The 16,204-nt window shown below is 43.9% G+C and overlaps 3 protein-coding genes across 13 annotated transcripts in view; 1 reads left to right on the top strand and 2 right to left on the bottom strand.

The window, feature by feature from the left end:
• On the top strand, window positions 1-5,871 carry LOC118287390 (thymidine phosphorylase). Of its 2 annotated transcripts, none has more exons than XM_035612524.2 (10): window positions 1-120; window positions 2,182-2,302; window positions 2,393-2,595; window positions 2,881-2,979; window positions 3,073-3,202; window positions 3,286-3,404; window positions 3,829-3,991; window positions 4,221-4,448; window positions 4,543-4,683; window positions 4,760-5,871. In XM_035612524.2, the coding sequence occupies exons 2-10, from the start codon at window positions 2,188-2,190 to the stop codon at window positions 4,909-4,911; spliced, it is 1,350 nt and encodes a 449-aa protein (XP_035468417.1). In that variant the 5' UTR covers window positions 1-120; window positions 2,182-2,187; the 3' UTR covers window positions 4,912-5,871. The 2 variants fall into 2 exon arrangements, with proteins under 2 accessions (XP_035468417.1, XP_035468408.1); XM_035612515.2 differs by lacking the exon at window positions 1-120 and adding an exon at window positions 509-664.
• On the bottom strand, window positions 5,786-7,601 carry lsm8 (LSM8 homolog, U6 small nuclear RNA associated). Its single transcript, XM_035613008.2, has 4 exons — window positions 7,403-7,601; window positions 7,070-7,110; window positions 6,321-6,448; window positions 5,786-6,192 (listed from the first exon to the last, which is right to left on the bottom strand). The coding sequence occupies exons 1-4, from the start codon at window positions 7,431-7,433 to the stop codon at window positions 6,102-6,104; spliced, it is 291 nt and encodes a 96-aa protein (XP_035468901.1). The 5' UTR covers window positions 7,434-7,601; the 3' UTR covers window positions 5,786-6,101.
• A 731-nt stretch (window positions 7,602-8,332) lies between these two features.
• Window positions 8,333-16,204, bottom strand: part of grip1 (glutamate receptor interacting protein 1) — a 34,372-nt gene continuing 26,500 nt past the window's right edge. For 5 of the 10 annotated variants that reach the window (XM_035612107.2, XM_035612125.2, XM_035612074.2 and 2 more), the window contains 7 exons: window positions 15,790-15,828; window positions 15,424-15,535; window positions 15,181-15,213; window positions 13,399-13,509; window positions 13,192-13,308; window positions 12,958-13,104; window positions 8,333-12,747 (listed from right to left, as the gene is read on the bottom strand). In XM_035612107.2, coding sequence (XP_035468000.1) covers window positions 12,454-12,747; window positions 12,958-13,104; window positions 13,192-13,308; window positions 13,399-13,509; window positions 15,181-15,213; window positions 15,424-15,535; window positions 15,790-15,828 — 853 coding nt within the window. In that variant the 3' untranslated portion in view covers window positions 8,333-12,453. The remainder of the gene's footprint in view (window positions 12,748-12,957; window positions 13,105-13,191; window positions 13,309-13,398; window positions 13,510-15,180; window positions 15,214-15,423; window positions 15,536-15,789; window positions 15,829-16,204) is intronic. The other 5 variants (XM_035612154.2, XM_035612081.2, XM_035612098.2 and 2 more) reach the window with 3 other exon arrangements.

Raw genomic sequence — 16,204 nt, 5'->3', positions numbered from 1 at the left:
GTTAATCACTGATCTCACCTTCTGACATGAAAACAGAAATGACCATAAACGAGTGAATAACGGATGTCAGGTACGAACATGAAGGAAAGATAAGAGCTCGTAGGATATGAACTGTACCAGGTTGGTCAAAGTCTAGTCTACTTTTATTTTATATTGAGCTCATGTGTTCTTTAGTTTGTGTCACTTGATGAAACATGGTTCAAACATTTGGATAAATGTTATTATCATATGATCATAGCAGAAGTGTAATAATGCTGCGTTCACACTTGTTTACTTTAATTATCAATGATAATCAATTTTTCAGGGAATAAAATGTCAGAATACAGTAAAAATGACAAAATTGTTCTAATTAGTCAAAGATTAGTAAAACATTGACCATCGTGTCCAACTCTTTCTTCCAATCATCTTCCAGTTTCCTCTTTTTGTTGGTTATGAAGAAATATAAAAAATGTGAACGCTGTTGTGAAATTTACAGAAACAGACTAATCCTGTTTTTCGAATGGACATATTGAGTCAACCAGAGCTGAAACATGATTCAGCTCTGGTTGGCTCACGTCCTCCTCCCAGCTCTCCCATTGGCCGGCAGAGTTCTTTACATAGCAGACCTGTGTGTGTGTGTGTGTGTGTGTGTGTGTTGCTCTCATCTAACAGGGACGACTTACAGGTAAGTCATTAGATTTCAACGTGACGCCTCGAGTTCGGTTGATGTGACAGGAGATGACAGAATAAGACACTCGCATCTTATCTTTTATGTTCTCTTATTTTATTTTGTTAGTTTTGTGTTTGTTATATACTGTATCAACACGGATTTTGGATTTTTGTACAATTGAATTGGGTAGTGGTTTCTCTTTGTACGTAGTGTTTCTCTTTCGACGTAGTGTTACTCTTTCGACGTAGTGTTTCTCTTTCGACGTAGTGTTTCTCTTTCGACGTAGTGTTTCTCTTTCGACGTAGTGTTTCTCTTTGTACGTAGTGTTTCTCTTTGTACGTAGTGTTTGTCTTTGTACGTAGTGTTTCTCTTTCGACGTAGTGTTTCTCTTTCGACGTAGTGTTTCTCTTTCGACGTAGTGTTTCTCTTTGTACGTAGTGTTTCTCTTTCGACGTAGTGTTACTCTTTCGACGTAGTGTTTCTCTTTGTACGTAGTGTTTCTCTTTGTACGTAGTGTTTGTCTTTGTACGTAGTGTTTCTCTTTCGACGTAGTGTTTCTCTTTCGACTTAGTGTTTCTCTTTGTACGTAGTGTTTGTCTTTGTACGTAGTGTTTCTCTTTGTACGTAGTGTTTGTCTTTGTACGTAGTGTTTCTCTTTGTACGTAGTGTTTCTCTTTCGACGTAGTGTTACTCTTTCGACGTAGTGTTTCTCTTTCGACGTAGTGTTTCTCTTTGTACGTAGTGTTTGTCTTTGTACGTAGTGTTTCTCTTTGTACGTAGTGTTTGTCTTTGTACGTAGTGTTTCTCTTTGTACGTAGTGTTTCTCTTTCGACGTAGTGTTACTCTTTCGACGTAGTGTTTCTCTTTCGACGTAGTGTTTCTCTTTCGACGTAGTGTTTCTCTTTGTACGTAGTGTTACTCTTTCGACGTAGTGTTTCTCTTTGTACGTAGTGTTACTCTTTCGACGTAGTGTTTCTCTTTCGACGTAGTGTTTCTCTTTGTACGTAGTGTTACTCTTTCGACGTAGTGTTTCTCTTTGTACGTAGTGTTACTCTTTCGACGTAGTGTTTCTCTTTGTACGTAGTGTTACTCTTTCGACGTAGTGTTTCTCTTTCGACGTAGTGTTTCTCTTTGTACGTAGTGTTTCTCTTTCGACGTAGTGTTTCTCTTTCGACGTAGTGTTTCTCTTCGTACGTAGTGTTTCTCTTTCGACGTAGTGTTTCTCTTTGTACGTAGTGTTTGTCTTTGTACGTAGTCTTACTCTTTCGACGTAGTGTTTCTCTTTCGACGTAGTGTTTCTCTTTGTACGTAGTGTTACTCTTTCGACGTAGTGTTTCTCTTTGTACGTAGTGTTTCTCTTTCGACGTAGTGTTACTCTTTCGACGTAGTGTTTCTCTTTGTACGTAGTGTTACTCTTTCGACGTAGTGTTACTCTTTCGACGTAGTGTTACTCTTTCGACGTAGTGTTTCTCTTTCTCTTTCATTTACTCGAGTAGTTTCTGCTGCTCTGATCTGTTTGTCTTTCTCTTCAGTGCAACATGTCGATACCAGATCTGATCAAGAAGAAGAGAGACGGAGCGGCGCTGAGCGCCGAAGAGATCGGAACCTTCATCGAAGCCGTTAAAAACAAAACCATCCAGGATTGTCAGACAGGTTCAAAACCGCTCGACTCAAACTTCGAACTTTATCTGCAGCGCTTTATTTTATTTTTTTTACATCCGTCACGTCTCTTTGTCTTTTCAGGCGCGATGCTGATGGCGATCTGGCAGAAGGGGATGGTCGCCATGGAGACCGAGACCCTGACCAGGGCGATGATGCTGTCGGGGGAAGTGATGTCGTGGCCGAAGGAGTGGGCGGGGCTAGTGGTTGACAAACACTCGACAGGGGGAGTGGGAGATAAAGTTAGCCTGGTGTTAGCGCCTGCGCTAGCCGCCTGCGGCTGCAAGGTAGACGAGTCTTCATCTATGATTGATCAAATAAAGTCAAGAGCCAGGCTAGCAGTCTACACCTGCTTCCAATGTTTTGTTGTTAAACTAGGCTGAAATCCTCTAAAGAGGAGGATTTCCTGTTGCAGTTACAATTTTAACCACTAGAGGTTTAAATTAAACAGCGAGGAAGTTTAAAGGAACGTTACAGCAGAAATTACTGATATTATTATATAAAGAGCTCTAAATTGAAATCTCTTGGCCGCACATCAGCAACGCCCCTAATCTCAGGTGTGTCTCCGACAGGTACCTATGATCAGTGGGCGGGGCTTGGCCCACACGGGAGGAACTCTGGACAAACTGGAGTCGATACCGGGATTCAACATCTACCAATCATTAGAACAGGTGCCACAAACAGGAACTGCGTCATCTACAAAAAAAAATATGAATACTTTACAACCCCTAACCCTCAGTGATTTGTTAATGTCCCGACTGCAGATTGAGAAGATCCTGGACTCAGTGGGCTGTTGCATTGTGGGTCAGACGGAGACGCTGGTCCCAGCAGATCGGATTCTGTACACCCTGCGGGACGTCACCAGCACCGTGGACAGTTTACCGCTCATCACTGGTACTGGACATTAACATTACTCTATGATAAAGCAGCTCCTCCAATTAAATATGAATTAAATATGTGGTCGTTGTGTTTTCCAGGTTCTATTATTTCAAAGAAAGGTGCCGAGTCTCTGACGGCTCTGGTTCTGGACGTGAAGTTCGGACGAGCGGCGCTGTACAAAGATCTGGAAAGTGCTAAAAGAATTGCACAGTCATTGGTACGTATGTTAACAGAAACATTGTTTAATAAAGATTTTTTTATGATTTACTGTATGAAAAGCTGAAACGCTCCTCTAGATCCATGAATTATTATTTGTGAAATCTGGCAAATTATCACAAATTCTCACAATGATAAAGTAAGTAAAAGAAATTCTTAAACCCGCCCCTTTTTCTGAATCCACCCCCAAAATGTACTGGATCGTTTCTTAACTCACGTTCAATCTTTCAACCAAGTTTACTGGAAAACAGTTCAGGAATACGCTTTTAATACTTTTACAATACTTTTAATATGTTTCAATACACTTGAATGCTTTTACTTTGCTTCCTTACTTCATTGAAAGAAGCTCATAAGCAATAAAAAATATGTTTTCTGTCCTCCCGTAATCAGACATGAATGATGATGAACTACTATTAATATCGTAGGTGAACGCTGGAAACGGTCTGGGCATGCGTACGGGCGCGGTGCTGAGTCGTATGGACACCGTGATTGGTCGATGTGTGGGCAACAGTCTGGAGGTGATGGAGTCTCTGGAAGCGCTGAAGGGAAATGGACCCGACGACCTGATGGACCTGGTGACGACGCTCGGTACGAACACACCGTCACAAACACAACGTCGCTCTGGACCCACGAGTTTTTATTCTGAGACATTTAGTCATAAGAAGCACAAAAAGAAATATCAAACACGGTGTGAAAAAAATCCCAAAGTTTCATCTTTATAAGAAAAAAATATATAAATTATAACATTAAATATACACTTTTAACTAAAAATGTATCTATGTTATGTTTGTGTGTATGTGTGTGTGTGCGCGTGCAGGCGGGCTGCTGCTGTGGATGACCGGTCTGACCTCTGACCTGGCCGGCGGCAGGAAGCGGGTGGTCGACGTCGTGTCCAGCGGCGCCGCTCTGCTGAAGTTCCGGGACATGATGGAGAATCAGGGCGTGGCCACAGACAAGGCTCGCTCGCTCTGCTCCGCCAACTCGGATTATTTCAGCGTCCTGAGAAAAGCGGAGCATCAGACAGAGCTGACGACTCCTGCAGCAGGTGACATAACAAATATATATATTTTTTTTTTTCTTTACCTTTTGAGTGACATGATTATGATTATGATTATTAATTATGGATCATGTCTCCTCAGGATGGGTGGTCGACCTCGACGGTTTGGTTTTAGCTGAAGTTCTTCACAAGCTGGGGTCGGGACGATCGAGGGCCGGAGAGCCTGTCAATCACAGCGTGGGTGCAGAGCTACTGGTGTCGCTTGGTCAGAGGGTCGATAAAGGTGAGAGGTCATGATGTTGATGATGATGATGATTGTGATGATGAAGATGATGATGGTGATGATGATGTATTTCCAGGCGTCCCGTGGCTGCGTCTCCACTACGAGGATCCGGCTCCGACTCCAGACCAGATGAGTCGACTGCAGAACGCTCTGACTTTGGAGACGCACACAGACACACACACACAACACACACACTCTCTGGTGCAAGAAATGCTGCTGCCGGACTAACTCACACTCACACACATTAACAAAACCTAGGCCCTGACAGGGAGCTTTCAGAGATCAAAGATTACTTATTAAATGTAATCATTTTATATCTTTTTATTATTACCATTTCATATTTTATCATTATATTCATTTTTATAACCAGCTTCATCATGTATTCAATGTTTAAAGACAGAGAGTACTAGACAGTATTAAAGGTTGAAGGTTTAAGTTCAACCAGTAGCTCCGAAGCTTGACAGAAATTGGCGATGGGGTGGATCTTGCACTTTCGAACCCCTTTCCGAGCCAACTCTGTCTGCTGCTCCTCGTGGAGTGATGTTCTGTGGCGTATTGAGCGATCGGTGGCCAACAGGGTGGTTTCATATGAGACTGTTGGAGAACGGCTTGCCGGCGAACAGGTGGTGCATGTGTTTGCTGGCAGTGGTCCTCGGAAATAATCTAAAGAAACCTTGAAGCTTTAGAAAATATAAAAGAGGCATAAATTAATTTGAACAAAAATTTAGAAAACTAAATTCATAAGTTTCACAGAAAACATGGTTTTCCAATAATTAGAGTTTTGTGTCTAAGTCACAAATGTGTAAAACATTTGGGAGATGACATGCTTTTCCTTTTTATTTTATGTTTTCCTTTAATTTGTTCATTGAATTAAGGGTTTCATTTTTAATTTTGTCTTTAGTTTATTTAATTTGTTTCCTATTTAATTAATTTTTTTTATTTCTTTTGGTTTTGAATATGTTGGATATTGTAAAACCATTTTTAGAAAATAACACGTTTAGACAAAGTTCAGTATTTTGGAAAATGTAATATAACAAAATTGTTCTCATGTTATAAATTTTACTGATATTGCGACTAAAAAATAGACAGGTTTCGGTCAGAATATGAGAAATGAAACTTTATTAAACAAACAACAATCTTACAAAAAACAACTTCACTTCTTTATTAATAAAAAACTGAAAGACGTCAGACACTCGTCGCTGGATTAAATATTTCATCTCTAACTGTTTTAGTTCGTGTTATTGATCCAGTGTCACATCGAGTTCGATGTCACTTCCTGTTCACGACGGTGAACCGACGACGGGGCTGTCGTCGTCGTCGTCCTCCTCCCGTTGCCATGGAGACGGCAGCCAGGGGACGGTGACGGTGGAGGGAGGGGGTGAAGGGGGAGGTGGATCCAGAGGTCAGAGGTCGACGGGTCAGTGGGCGACGGAGTTGAGCGGCTCGGCTCGGATGTTTCCTAAGTCCAGAGTGGAGTCGGTGTCCTCGTCGATCTCTCCGATCACGGCGCTGAGGCGGTAATCCATCAATACACAGATCAATAATCATATTCATCATTATTAAAAAGAAATTTGTATTAAATAAAAAATTGAAATAAATAAAAATAAAGCCAGCGATTGTCTGAGGCGTGGACTCACACGTTGTCGCCCCGGACGATGTACAGGCCCAGCACCACCTGCTCCACCCCCTGACTGGAGCTGAACACTCGCTCATGACTCTCGTCCAGGATCAGGTTGATGGTCTGATCGAAGCCCTTCAAGGTGCCCTGCGCACACGCACGCACGCGCACACACACGCACACACACACACACACACACACACACACAAACAAATATCAATATTGAATTATAATATACCTGTGGGATAAACACAACAAGCCTCGTACATGAAGATTTGTAGATGAACATTTTCATTTTTCATTTTTTCATCTAAATTTTTTTCTAAATACAATTTTTTTTATCCTTCTGCATCAAAGATCACTGAATTCAAAAAAATTTTTTAAAATTCACTGAATCTAAATTTCAATGACACCAGCAGCAACTGAAACCTGCCTCTTCTTGTTCTGTTGTTTACAAAACATTTTAAAATTACAGTCTCGTGTGATTTTGTAAAAAAAGAAATGAGAAAAAAGGCAATTTTATCCAAAACAATGTGGAATCAGTTCATTAAACTTGTATGAAAAATCTTCATGTCGCTACAAAAATGTTATAAAAGACAAAAGATTCTGTTAAAAAAAATATCTGCGATTTAAAACCGGAAGTCATCACAGTTTTAAGATGTAACTTCGTTATTTTGTTGAAGAAAAGATAACTGATCATCATCAATAAACTGTCACTCAACAGTTGATCAATAATGATTCTGTTGGATCGATGGAATGTGAACTCACCACGATCATCCGTCCGTCTGACGTCACGATGGCCACGGTGCCTGAACCTCGGTTAAAGAAACAACACTTTGTGGAAACAACATGTAAAATAACGTTAAAAACCGGAACTAAAACAATAAACTCAGCTGCTTCAACACGTAATTAACTGTTAACTGCTCTTCGGCGCTGGTGAAATATGAAGTTACGTCTCTGTAAGTTTATTAATAACTAAAAACATAAGGAGCCTTAGGATGTAACGTTAGCCTGTAGCCGGAGCTAACTAGCGGTTCTCCATTCAAGTCAGACGGGCAGTTAGCATGTTAGCCTGTTAGCCGGCTAGCGGCGGCAGGATACGGTTGATGTAGCTCTCCAGGGCGGTGGACATGGTTCCTGCGGGGTTCCGAGCGTCTGTCTGCGGCGGAGACGAGGCGGAATCTTTTCTCCCGGTTTGTCCGGTGATGAATGTGTTTGGAGAAGTGACAGCGACGAGCCGCAGCTGCTAGCAACTGACGACGGGGAACAGACAGGAGTAATCCAGCGCCGATACACTGAGCAGGAAGCAAGGCTGGGGAGCAGAGCGCCGAGCGAGTGCGTCACATCCGGTTTAAATTTCAAGTTGTTTTTTCACATTTCATATCTATATGTATAATATATTTTGGTAGATAATTTATGAGATTCTTTTAATTTTAATTGTCTTTTTTAACAATAAATTATGTCTCATCAACACATTTAGTTTGAATATTCTCAATAATAAATTCCATGTTACAATATCATCATTTATAGAAATCATTAGTACATGATTAATATGACGTTTTCTATCAATTATATTCATTGATTATACTTTAAAAACTTAGAATCACAAATAAGTTAGTTTTTTAAAAATGTATCATTTTTGTCGACTCATTGTAATAAATTGTTTTCTTTAAAGCCATATTTAATTCATGAAATTAATAATTTACTAGTTTGACTAATAATTGTAGAATAAATAAATAAATATTTAAATATTACTTATAAAATATTGTCATTTAAGTTGATAAATGAGTTTAAAAAAGTATATATACAAAGTAATAATTGTTTTTACAAAATAAATATGTACTTTTTTATATAAATTACTCTCTACTAAACTTTCTCTGTTATAAATTCTACTGTTTAAATATTTTCTTGAATTATACAGACTTTAGTCATTGAATTTAATGTATTGTATAAAAATGTATCAAACGTATTTATTTAAGACCAAGTATATGTGTGTGTGTGTGATACGACACACGGAGCCGACACCAGTCGTCCCAGCAGGTCTTCATCTTTATTGTTGCTCAGTAGTCGTCCATACAAAGGGGAGGGGGGGTGGAGAAGAGCAGTGGAGCCCGATGGGACAAACAACAGGAACGTCATGCTACCAAAGTATTAAATTTGTACAAAAATACTTTACAACATCCCTGTTCCTTTAAAGAAAAATAGTTTGGTTGGTTGGTGAAGCTACATGGAAACTAATCTGACCAATTATCTTAAAATGGCAGTGCAATGCATGTATGTATGTGTGTGTGTGTGTGTGTGTGTGTGTATGTATGTGTGTGAGTGTGTGTGTGTGTGAGTGTGTGTGTTAGGGAGTGTGTGTGGGTGGATGTCTTGCTGAGGTGAATCACTAGAGTGCAAATCCCTGCAGTTACACGCACATACACACAAACACACACACAAACACACACACACACACACTCACAGTTAAACTGTGCACACTAACACAGTGTGTATGGCTTTAGAACTCACTTGTACGACCCTCCTGAGGCCATGCCCCTCGCAACCGTACACAACTGTTGCTATGGTAACCGGTTGGATGTTGAGCTCAGTGTTCGCGTAAATGTCCTAAGATGGTGGCGGCGAGTCGACTCCTAACTAAAGACTAGTTGTTAGCCAGTTGTTAGCCCTATGCTAAGACCTGGCTGAGTTGGACAGGTGTTAGCCATGTGCTAAGCTATGTGCCCTTGGCTATGTTTTAAGATGAGTTAGCCATGTTTTAGCATGTGCTATCCATTTACTAGCTGCGTTAAGTGGTTGGCAGCCCTGTGTTAGCAGTGTGCTAACTCATAACTAGCTAGGTAGCCCCGCATCAGTTGTGTTCCAGGTCTGCGCTAACCGTGTAACATGTAGTTGTGGTGTTAGGTCTGTACTGTTGGGACTGTGCTAGCTATGTGCCAGGCACAGCTATGTTAGCCAGGTGTTAGCTGTGTGCTAACCACATAATAGCCTGTTCAGCAGATGTTAGCCCTACATTAACAATGTGCTGGCCACACTAGTTATATGCTAACATTATGGTTCCATGTAAGCCTTGTGTTAACTGTGCTCACCATATATTAGCTGTGTTAGCATGTGCTAACTGAATATTTACAATTTTTACCAGGTGGTACAGTGGTAAACATTAGCTAGTATTGGCCCTGCGCTGAATTTCTGTTAACCCCAGGGTAGACATGTGAGGCTAATTCTGTTCAGGTGCTTGGTGTCTGTTAGCCACGTGCTAACAATATGCTAGCACTGTGCTTCAGAATGAAAATATCATAGTTCACAAAGTTTGGGATGGAGTCCGACAGCCAATCACAGCTAGCTACACAGAAACAGCCAAAACGCAACTATCCAGTCAGTAACAGCCAATCAGAGCACTCTTATCCAACATTGAAAAGAATCCGTTCCAGAGCAGCTATTGGTCGATTCAAGTCGGGGAGGGTTTCTACTGGCCTCAACTGGTGCTAAGGAAAGGTTCTGATTGGCCAGTTTAAAAAGTGAGTTCATACTGAGGTGAGAGCAGGAAGATGTTGACATCAATCCAACGTAAACGCACACACACACACACGCACACACACGCACAGACACAGGTATTTACTGTCACAGGTCTTTTTTCTTGGTAATGAGGTGAAGGTCGTCAGGGTTCGATGGTTTCGATGTGAACAGCGACGCAACTGTTTTTTTTAAAATCTATTTTACATCTTTTCAGGCTCAGTCGCCATGGAAACAAACAAACAAACAGAGAAAACTGACAAGTCAATCAAAAAACACACAAATTGATTAGCATAATAGATCACTGTTACTTGGGGTGGGGGGGGGGTCATGCTTGGCTTCTCCCTGTGAGCTGATTGGTTCCTTTTTGCATGTCAAGGAGAACCAATCACAGGCAGGGAAGCGTTTGTTTTTTTCTGATTGGTTCCAGCCAATCAGCTGAATCAGAATTTGCCTTCTTGTCTCTCATCCTGGCTGTATATTGGTCGAGGGTAGAAGGAAGGGGGGTGGGGGCACAGCCAAGACTAGAAGTTGAGGTTGGAGGGGCTTAACTGGCCTTGTGTTTAACGCACACACATAACACACACACACACACACATACATACACACAGTGTGGCCAGTCCAACAGGTGTAAACAGTAGAAAAAGATTCTTATTGAACTGCTCAGTGTCATCATCATCATCATCATCATCATCAACATGATTATTACTTTTCTAGTCCCCAGCTCGTTCATGGCACAGAACTAAAACCTCAAAAGTAAACTCCTCCGTCTCCATCAGGGATGCTCCGATCAGTACCAGCTGATAATTATTGGAAATTACTAGATTTGTTTTCCGATTGTGAAATTCACCAAATTAAAAACCAGCGATGCTTTTTCCCGCCTGCTCTTCAACTCTACCTCTGGTTATTGTTTTGAACATTTTGTGACACTCGACCCCATGCGACACAAACCCCATGACCACCATCTTTGTTTGTCCAGGTATTTTCCATCTCTGCTGGACATTTTGGTTGGATAAAGCCTTTGGAGCGTTCTTCCCTTTTTGCCGTGAAAAGAAATTTGACATCTTCAGGTCAGAACTAAATATGAGCAGCTGCAAGTTTTTGTGGATTCCAACTTTTCTAGATTTTTAACGTTACCTGACCTTCCCCCATCTCCACCTAGCTCTCTCACCTGAATAATTTATACTTTACCATCTCGACCATCTTCCACCTAAACTACGACGCGTGGGGCCAATCACGGTGCTTCTGCCCCTGAACCCTGGTGGGATTCATAAATTTGCATTGCCACGCAGCTTCCACTCAAGATCTGCAGGATAGAATAAGTGTGGCTGATAGTCCAGGTGTATGTTTCAACCAAAGTGCTTTTCAGTTTGTCGAACCACAACTAACAGTTATTGGAAAGTCGTGTGACCAGGTACAAATATTTTTCCCTTTACAAGGACGACAATTTGTACCAACTTGGCCTCCATTATTGAATGACCTGATGGAAAGTGATGGGTTTTAAAGGGTTTCTCATGCAGGAACTTCCTGTAAAACGTTTTTAGAAAAGAACTAGTTTGGATGATGACCTCACAACGACATCAGCCATATAACACCCTGATCGGAGCATCTCTAGTGTCCTTGGCCTCGTGCCAGTCTATCTGCAGGTTCTGGATTCTCGACTGGAGTCCCATCAGTCTTTGTGCTGCTGTGGTTCTTGGCCAGACCGCACAGGCCTGGACCCATGGTTCAGAACTCGTAGAAGCAGCGGTCTTACCATGAGCTAGAACCATGTCTTGGACCAGTAAGACTATTGGCTATGGCTCTGGCTTCAGTTAGGGCCAGTAGTTATGGTTCTGTGACCCCAAGACCAAGAACCAGAGCCATGTCTTGGAAAAGATAAGACCACTGGTTGTGGCTCTAGGTTCGATTGAACCAGGAGCCACAATTCTCTCACCACCAAGACTAGAACCCATGTGTCTTGGACCAGTAAGACTTGGCCGTGGCTCTAGTTTCAGTGGGACGAGTAGCCCTTGTTCTAGGCTTGTAGAGCCAGTAACCATTGATCTTAGACCAGTAAGACCCTTGGCTGTGGTTCTGGCTTTAGAAGGACAACTAGCCATGGTTCTGTTACCACTAAGACTAGAACACAAGTGTCTTTGACCAGGAGGACCAGTGGCTGTTGCTCCTGTCAAGAAAGGGACAGTAGTCCTTGTCCTTGATCTAAGACCAGTAAAACCATTGTCTGTGGCTTTAGTAGAACCAGGGGGCATGGCTGCGGGCAAGAAGAACCAGTACCCATGAATCTTAAACCAATAAGACTAGTAGTGCTCGTTGTGGTTCCAGTAGGATCAGTAGTCATAGTTCTGGTTCCAGTGAAACTAGTAGTGCCAGTTTGCAGAAGGTGAACATTTTAGGATTGTTTCTGGTCCAGCTGTGTGCTTTCAGGCTCTTTCAGCAGTTCAAGGGTCAAACTTGGTGGTTTAACATCAAAGTTCATCCAGGGGGCGTGTGTAGCACCATGGGGGGTCCACTCTGAACCAGTTTGGATGGGTCTAAACCAGTTTGACTCAACATTGTTGTATTGTTCCTTCCTCATTGACCTCTCCGTTCCAGTCTGGTTACAACCAGTTTAATCCAGTTAGATGCAGGTTCGTCCGCTATAAGGAGCTATTATTCACCTGCCCCACCCCAAACCCCAGCATGTCTCCAGGTTGGCTCCATTTGATTGGACCACAATCATCTAATTGGCCAATAGAAAACTCGGGCGGGCCCAGCTCGCTGCCAATTGGCTGAGGTGAGTGGCCGCTTTTGGCGATGCCATCAGTGTGATTGGCCAGCAGGGAGGAGGAGGTGGGGTTTCGACTGATGACGAGATCCAGACGATTTGGAGACTCTGCAATCAGGGGAACGACCAGGCAGCAGTCGAAGTCCCGTGTCCGCACGTGGTTAATCTGGAAGAAAGAGAAAGTTTAGAGACAAAGGCTCTTTCTGCGCCTCAACAATTACTGGATGGACTGTTACAGACATTCAGGGTCCTTAGAGGTGAATTTCTTTGGTTATCCTTAGACTTTCTAGCCTGGGACCCAGACAATTACACTTTACAACTCTATAAAACTTTGGTTTATCACAATGAATTTCCCATTAGGCTTGGGTGTTCATACCTGTAGTATTCGGTCGTAGGCTCGGAGGCCACCCCGCTCCGCCGGGCCTCCTAGTCGGATATTGTTGACGTAGACGCCACGGTCCAACAAACCATCGGAAACACTAAAACCAAAATCTTCCAGGTCCGAGGTCTTTTCAAGATTCAACTGCGAAGACAGACGCACTCTGTCAGGATCACAACCAGCAGATTGACTGTCAGGGTGAAGTGTGGTGTTCACTGGTCAATTGGTTACCTTATGGAGTTCCACAGGGTTCTGGTTTAGGATCTCATTGACTTCCTGCCTCATCTTCCTCATGGCGAAGGCTCGGCGTTGGGGGTCAGAGGGCAAGGTGTTGGATCGAGGTGTCACCTGGGGAAAGTTCAAAGGAATAATTATAAAAAGTGTAAAAGACACGAACATCAGGTTTAGTCGAACATGGTTCATCTAGGTGAGAGTTACCTGTGGTCGGGAGCTGCTGCGTTCCTGGAAACTGGCCTGGCGTCCCAGGGTGCTGCGCAGGGGGGTGGGGTCATGGTTCAGACTGAGGGTGGAGCCCGACATGATGGTTGCCTGGAGACAGCCAATCGGAGAAAGCCAATCAATCAAAACCATCCGATCAAAAGACAGCTTGTTAAGAACGATTCTGTTGGATCCATCAAAAAAACATGGAGACTGAAGGAACCCGGTTGTACGAACTCTGACCCCACGATCTCACCAGGACAGATTCTACGGTGAGCCCTTCTCCACCAACAGGGAACTGGCTCGGTTCTGGTTTGCGCACAAACTCTGAACTATTCCGAGCGTTTCCACAAAATTAAAACTGGTCCGGAACATAAGAGTTGGTGCGGAGCTCGGTCTGCACCAACTAGTGCTCGCAGGTAATCAATGTTTCCCATAATCTTGCTACAACTGTTTTACTTCCGTTGTGTCCGTCTTTGATGATGCGTCTATGATCACAATGGTTTCGCTCAAAACTGTTGGACTCTCAGGATGATTCTCTAGAAAGCATCAGGTGCCAGAACCGGTTCCCTGTTGGAGGTGAAGGGGTCGATCTCAGGATCTGGTTCTGTTTCTATCAACAGGATCTTCTGATGATTTTATTTAAAGGATCTCATGTTTCTATCAACAGGAATCACTGAGATTCTACCTGTTCTACTTCATGACTGATGACACGACCACGTCCTTCACACGTCACTCAACAGACTCCTCAGCCAATCAGAATCAAGGGCTCATCAGACGCATGCACGACGGACAGATCTGCCTCACAGCGGGGCCAAACAAACCACCCATCAGGCCTTGCACACAAGCTCTCCCAGCATGCCTTGCTCAAACTGCCATGCCCCGGTGCAACATGACGCTGCCACGTGATTGGTTCAGAAGCTGGGTGATGTCACCAAGATGTCACAACAACACCACCATGGTCTGTAGCTGCTGCTGAGGTGCAGTTAGAGTCACATTCAAAGACAGAAGACAGGTCGGACATTTGACAACGCGATAAGTCCAGTGACGGAGAAGAGAGGTGGAGCATTAGTGGAGAGGAAGGAGGAAGGAAGGAGGGAGGAGGGAAGAGGAAGGAGGAGGGAGAATGAAGGAGGAGAAAGGAGGAGGAAAAAGGAGGGAGGAGGGAAGAGGAAGGAGGAGGGAGAAGGAAGATGGAAGGAGGAAAGAGAAGTAGGAGGGAGGAGGGAGGAGGAAGGAAGGAAGAAGGAAGGAGGGAGGAGGAAGGAAGGAAGGAAGGAGGAGGAAGGAAGGAGGAAGGAGGAAGAAGGAAGGAGGAAAGAGAAGTAGGAGGGAGGAGGGAGGAGGAAGGAAGGAAGAAGGAAGGAGGGAGGAGGAAGGAAGGAAGGAAGGAGGAGGAAGGAAGGAGGAAGGAAGGAGGAGGGAGGGAGGAGGAAGGAGGAAGGAAGGAGGAGGGAGGAGGAAGGAAGGAGGAGGGAAGGAGGAGGAAGGAGGAAAGAGGAGGGAGGAGGAAGGGAGGAGGAAGGAGGAAAGAGGAGGGAGGAGGAAGAAGGAGGAAGGAAGGAGGAGGGAGGGAGGAGGAAGGAGGAAGGAGGAAGGAGGAAGGAGGGAAGAGGAGGGAGGAGGAAGGAGGAGGAAGGAAGGAGGAGGGAGGGAGGAGGAAGGAGGAAGGAGGAAGGAGGAAGGAGGAAGGAGGGAAGAGGAGGGAGGAGGAAGGAGGAGGAAGGAAGGAGGAGGAAGGAGGAGGAAGGAAGGAGGAGGGAGGGAGGAGAAGAAGGATACCAGAGTGAGGAGCTGCGTCTCCTTGTCAGTCTCCTGGAAGAGAAGGAGTCATTTCTCTTTTCAGCTCAGACGCTAAGATTCACTGCTGCATCTCCAAAGAAGCTAAAAACATCAAGTTCTTCAGGCATGAGAGGAACGTACACACTGAAATACTACTATAACTACTACTAGTATCACAACATGTTCAGTCATAGTCATAGTTTATAACTATAATATTATCATCACTCTGACAGAACTTCTCACCTCCAGCTCGCGCAGGATGCCGCTCTGACCGCACGTCTCCAGATCCTCCAGAGCCTGAGACCAGAAGTTCTCCTCCTGGTCTGGTTCCGTCCCATCATGCCCCACGGAGAACCTGGAGGAGGAGAAGGTGAGCGGTCAGCCAATCAGGGACTAGGACCGCCCAGCGGGGTCACTCACACACACACACACACACACACACAGAGGATTCATGCTGGTGAGAGAGAGAGTGTTTAACGACACGAGGGGGGAGGAGACGACATACACATCCCAGCATGTGTATGTGTCAGTGAGGTCACCGGGTGAGGGTCGGCTGGAGGTCGGAGGGATGACACGGGGATCAAAGGTCAAAAGGTCAGAGTGTGGTACCTGCTGTCAGTGATTAAACCGCTGGGCAGGTGACAGGCTCTGCAGAACAGAGACACACTTGCTGTTACTGCTGTTAGCTCTCCGCTAGCAACCACTAGTGATTCGAATGAAGAACGCTAATGTGCTAATGTCGTGTATCATGAGCAGCTTTGGGAAATCTGGGGAATGAAAGACCTCCGTGTGAGTCTCCATGTTTCTACGTCGTGTTGAATACGGTTGTTGAACTAAACGGTCCAGAATACGTCGCGTTCACGTTGAATTTTCAGTGTGGAATGGAATCAGCGGTGCGACACCATAAAGTGTCCCCTGTCGGTGGCTCAGTTGGTTGCTGAAAAAATTACACACTGGGACTTTAAAAGAAACAACCGGTGAAAAAAGTTAAAAGTCTCAAAAAGGGATCTTTTTTTTTCTTCTA

The sequence above is a fragment of the Scophthalmus maximus genome, chromosome 12 (assembly GCF_022379125.1).
Source record: "Scophthalmus maximus strain ysfricsl-2021 chromosome 12, ASM2237912v1, whole genome shotgun sequence".
Taxonomy (NCBI): domain Eukaryota; kingdom Metazoa; phylum Chordata; class Actinopteri; order Pleuronectiformes; family Scophthalmidae; genus Scophthalmus; species Scophthalmus maximus.
This window is presented reverse-complemented; position numbering and strand designations above follow the sequence as displayed.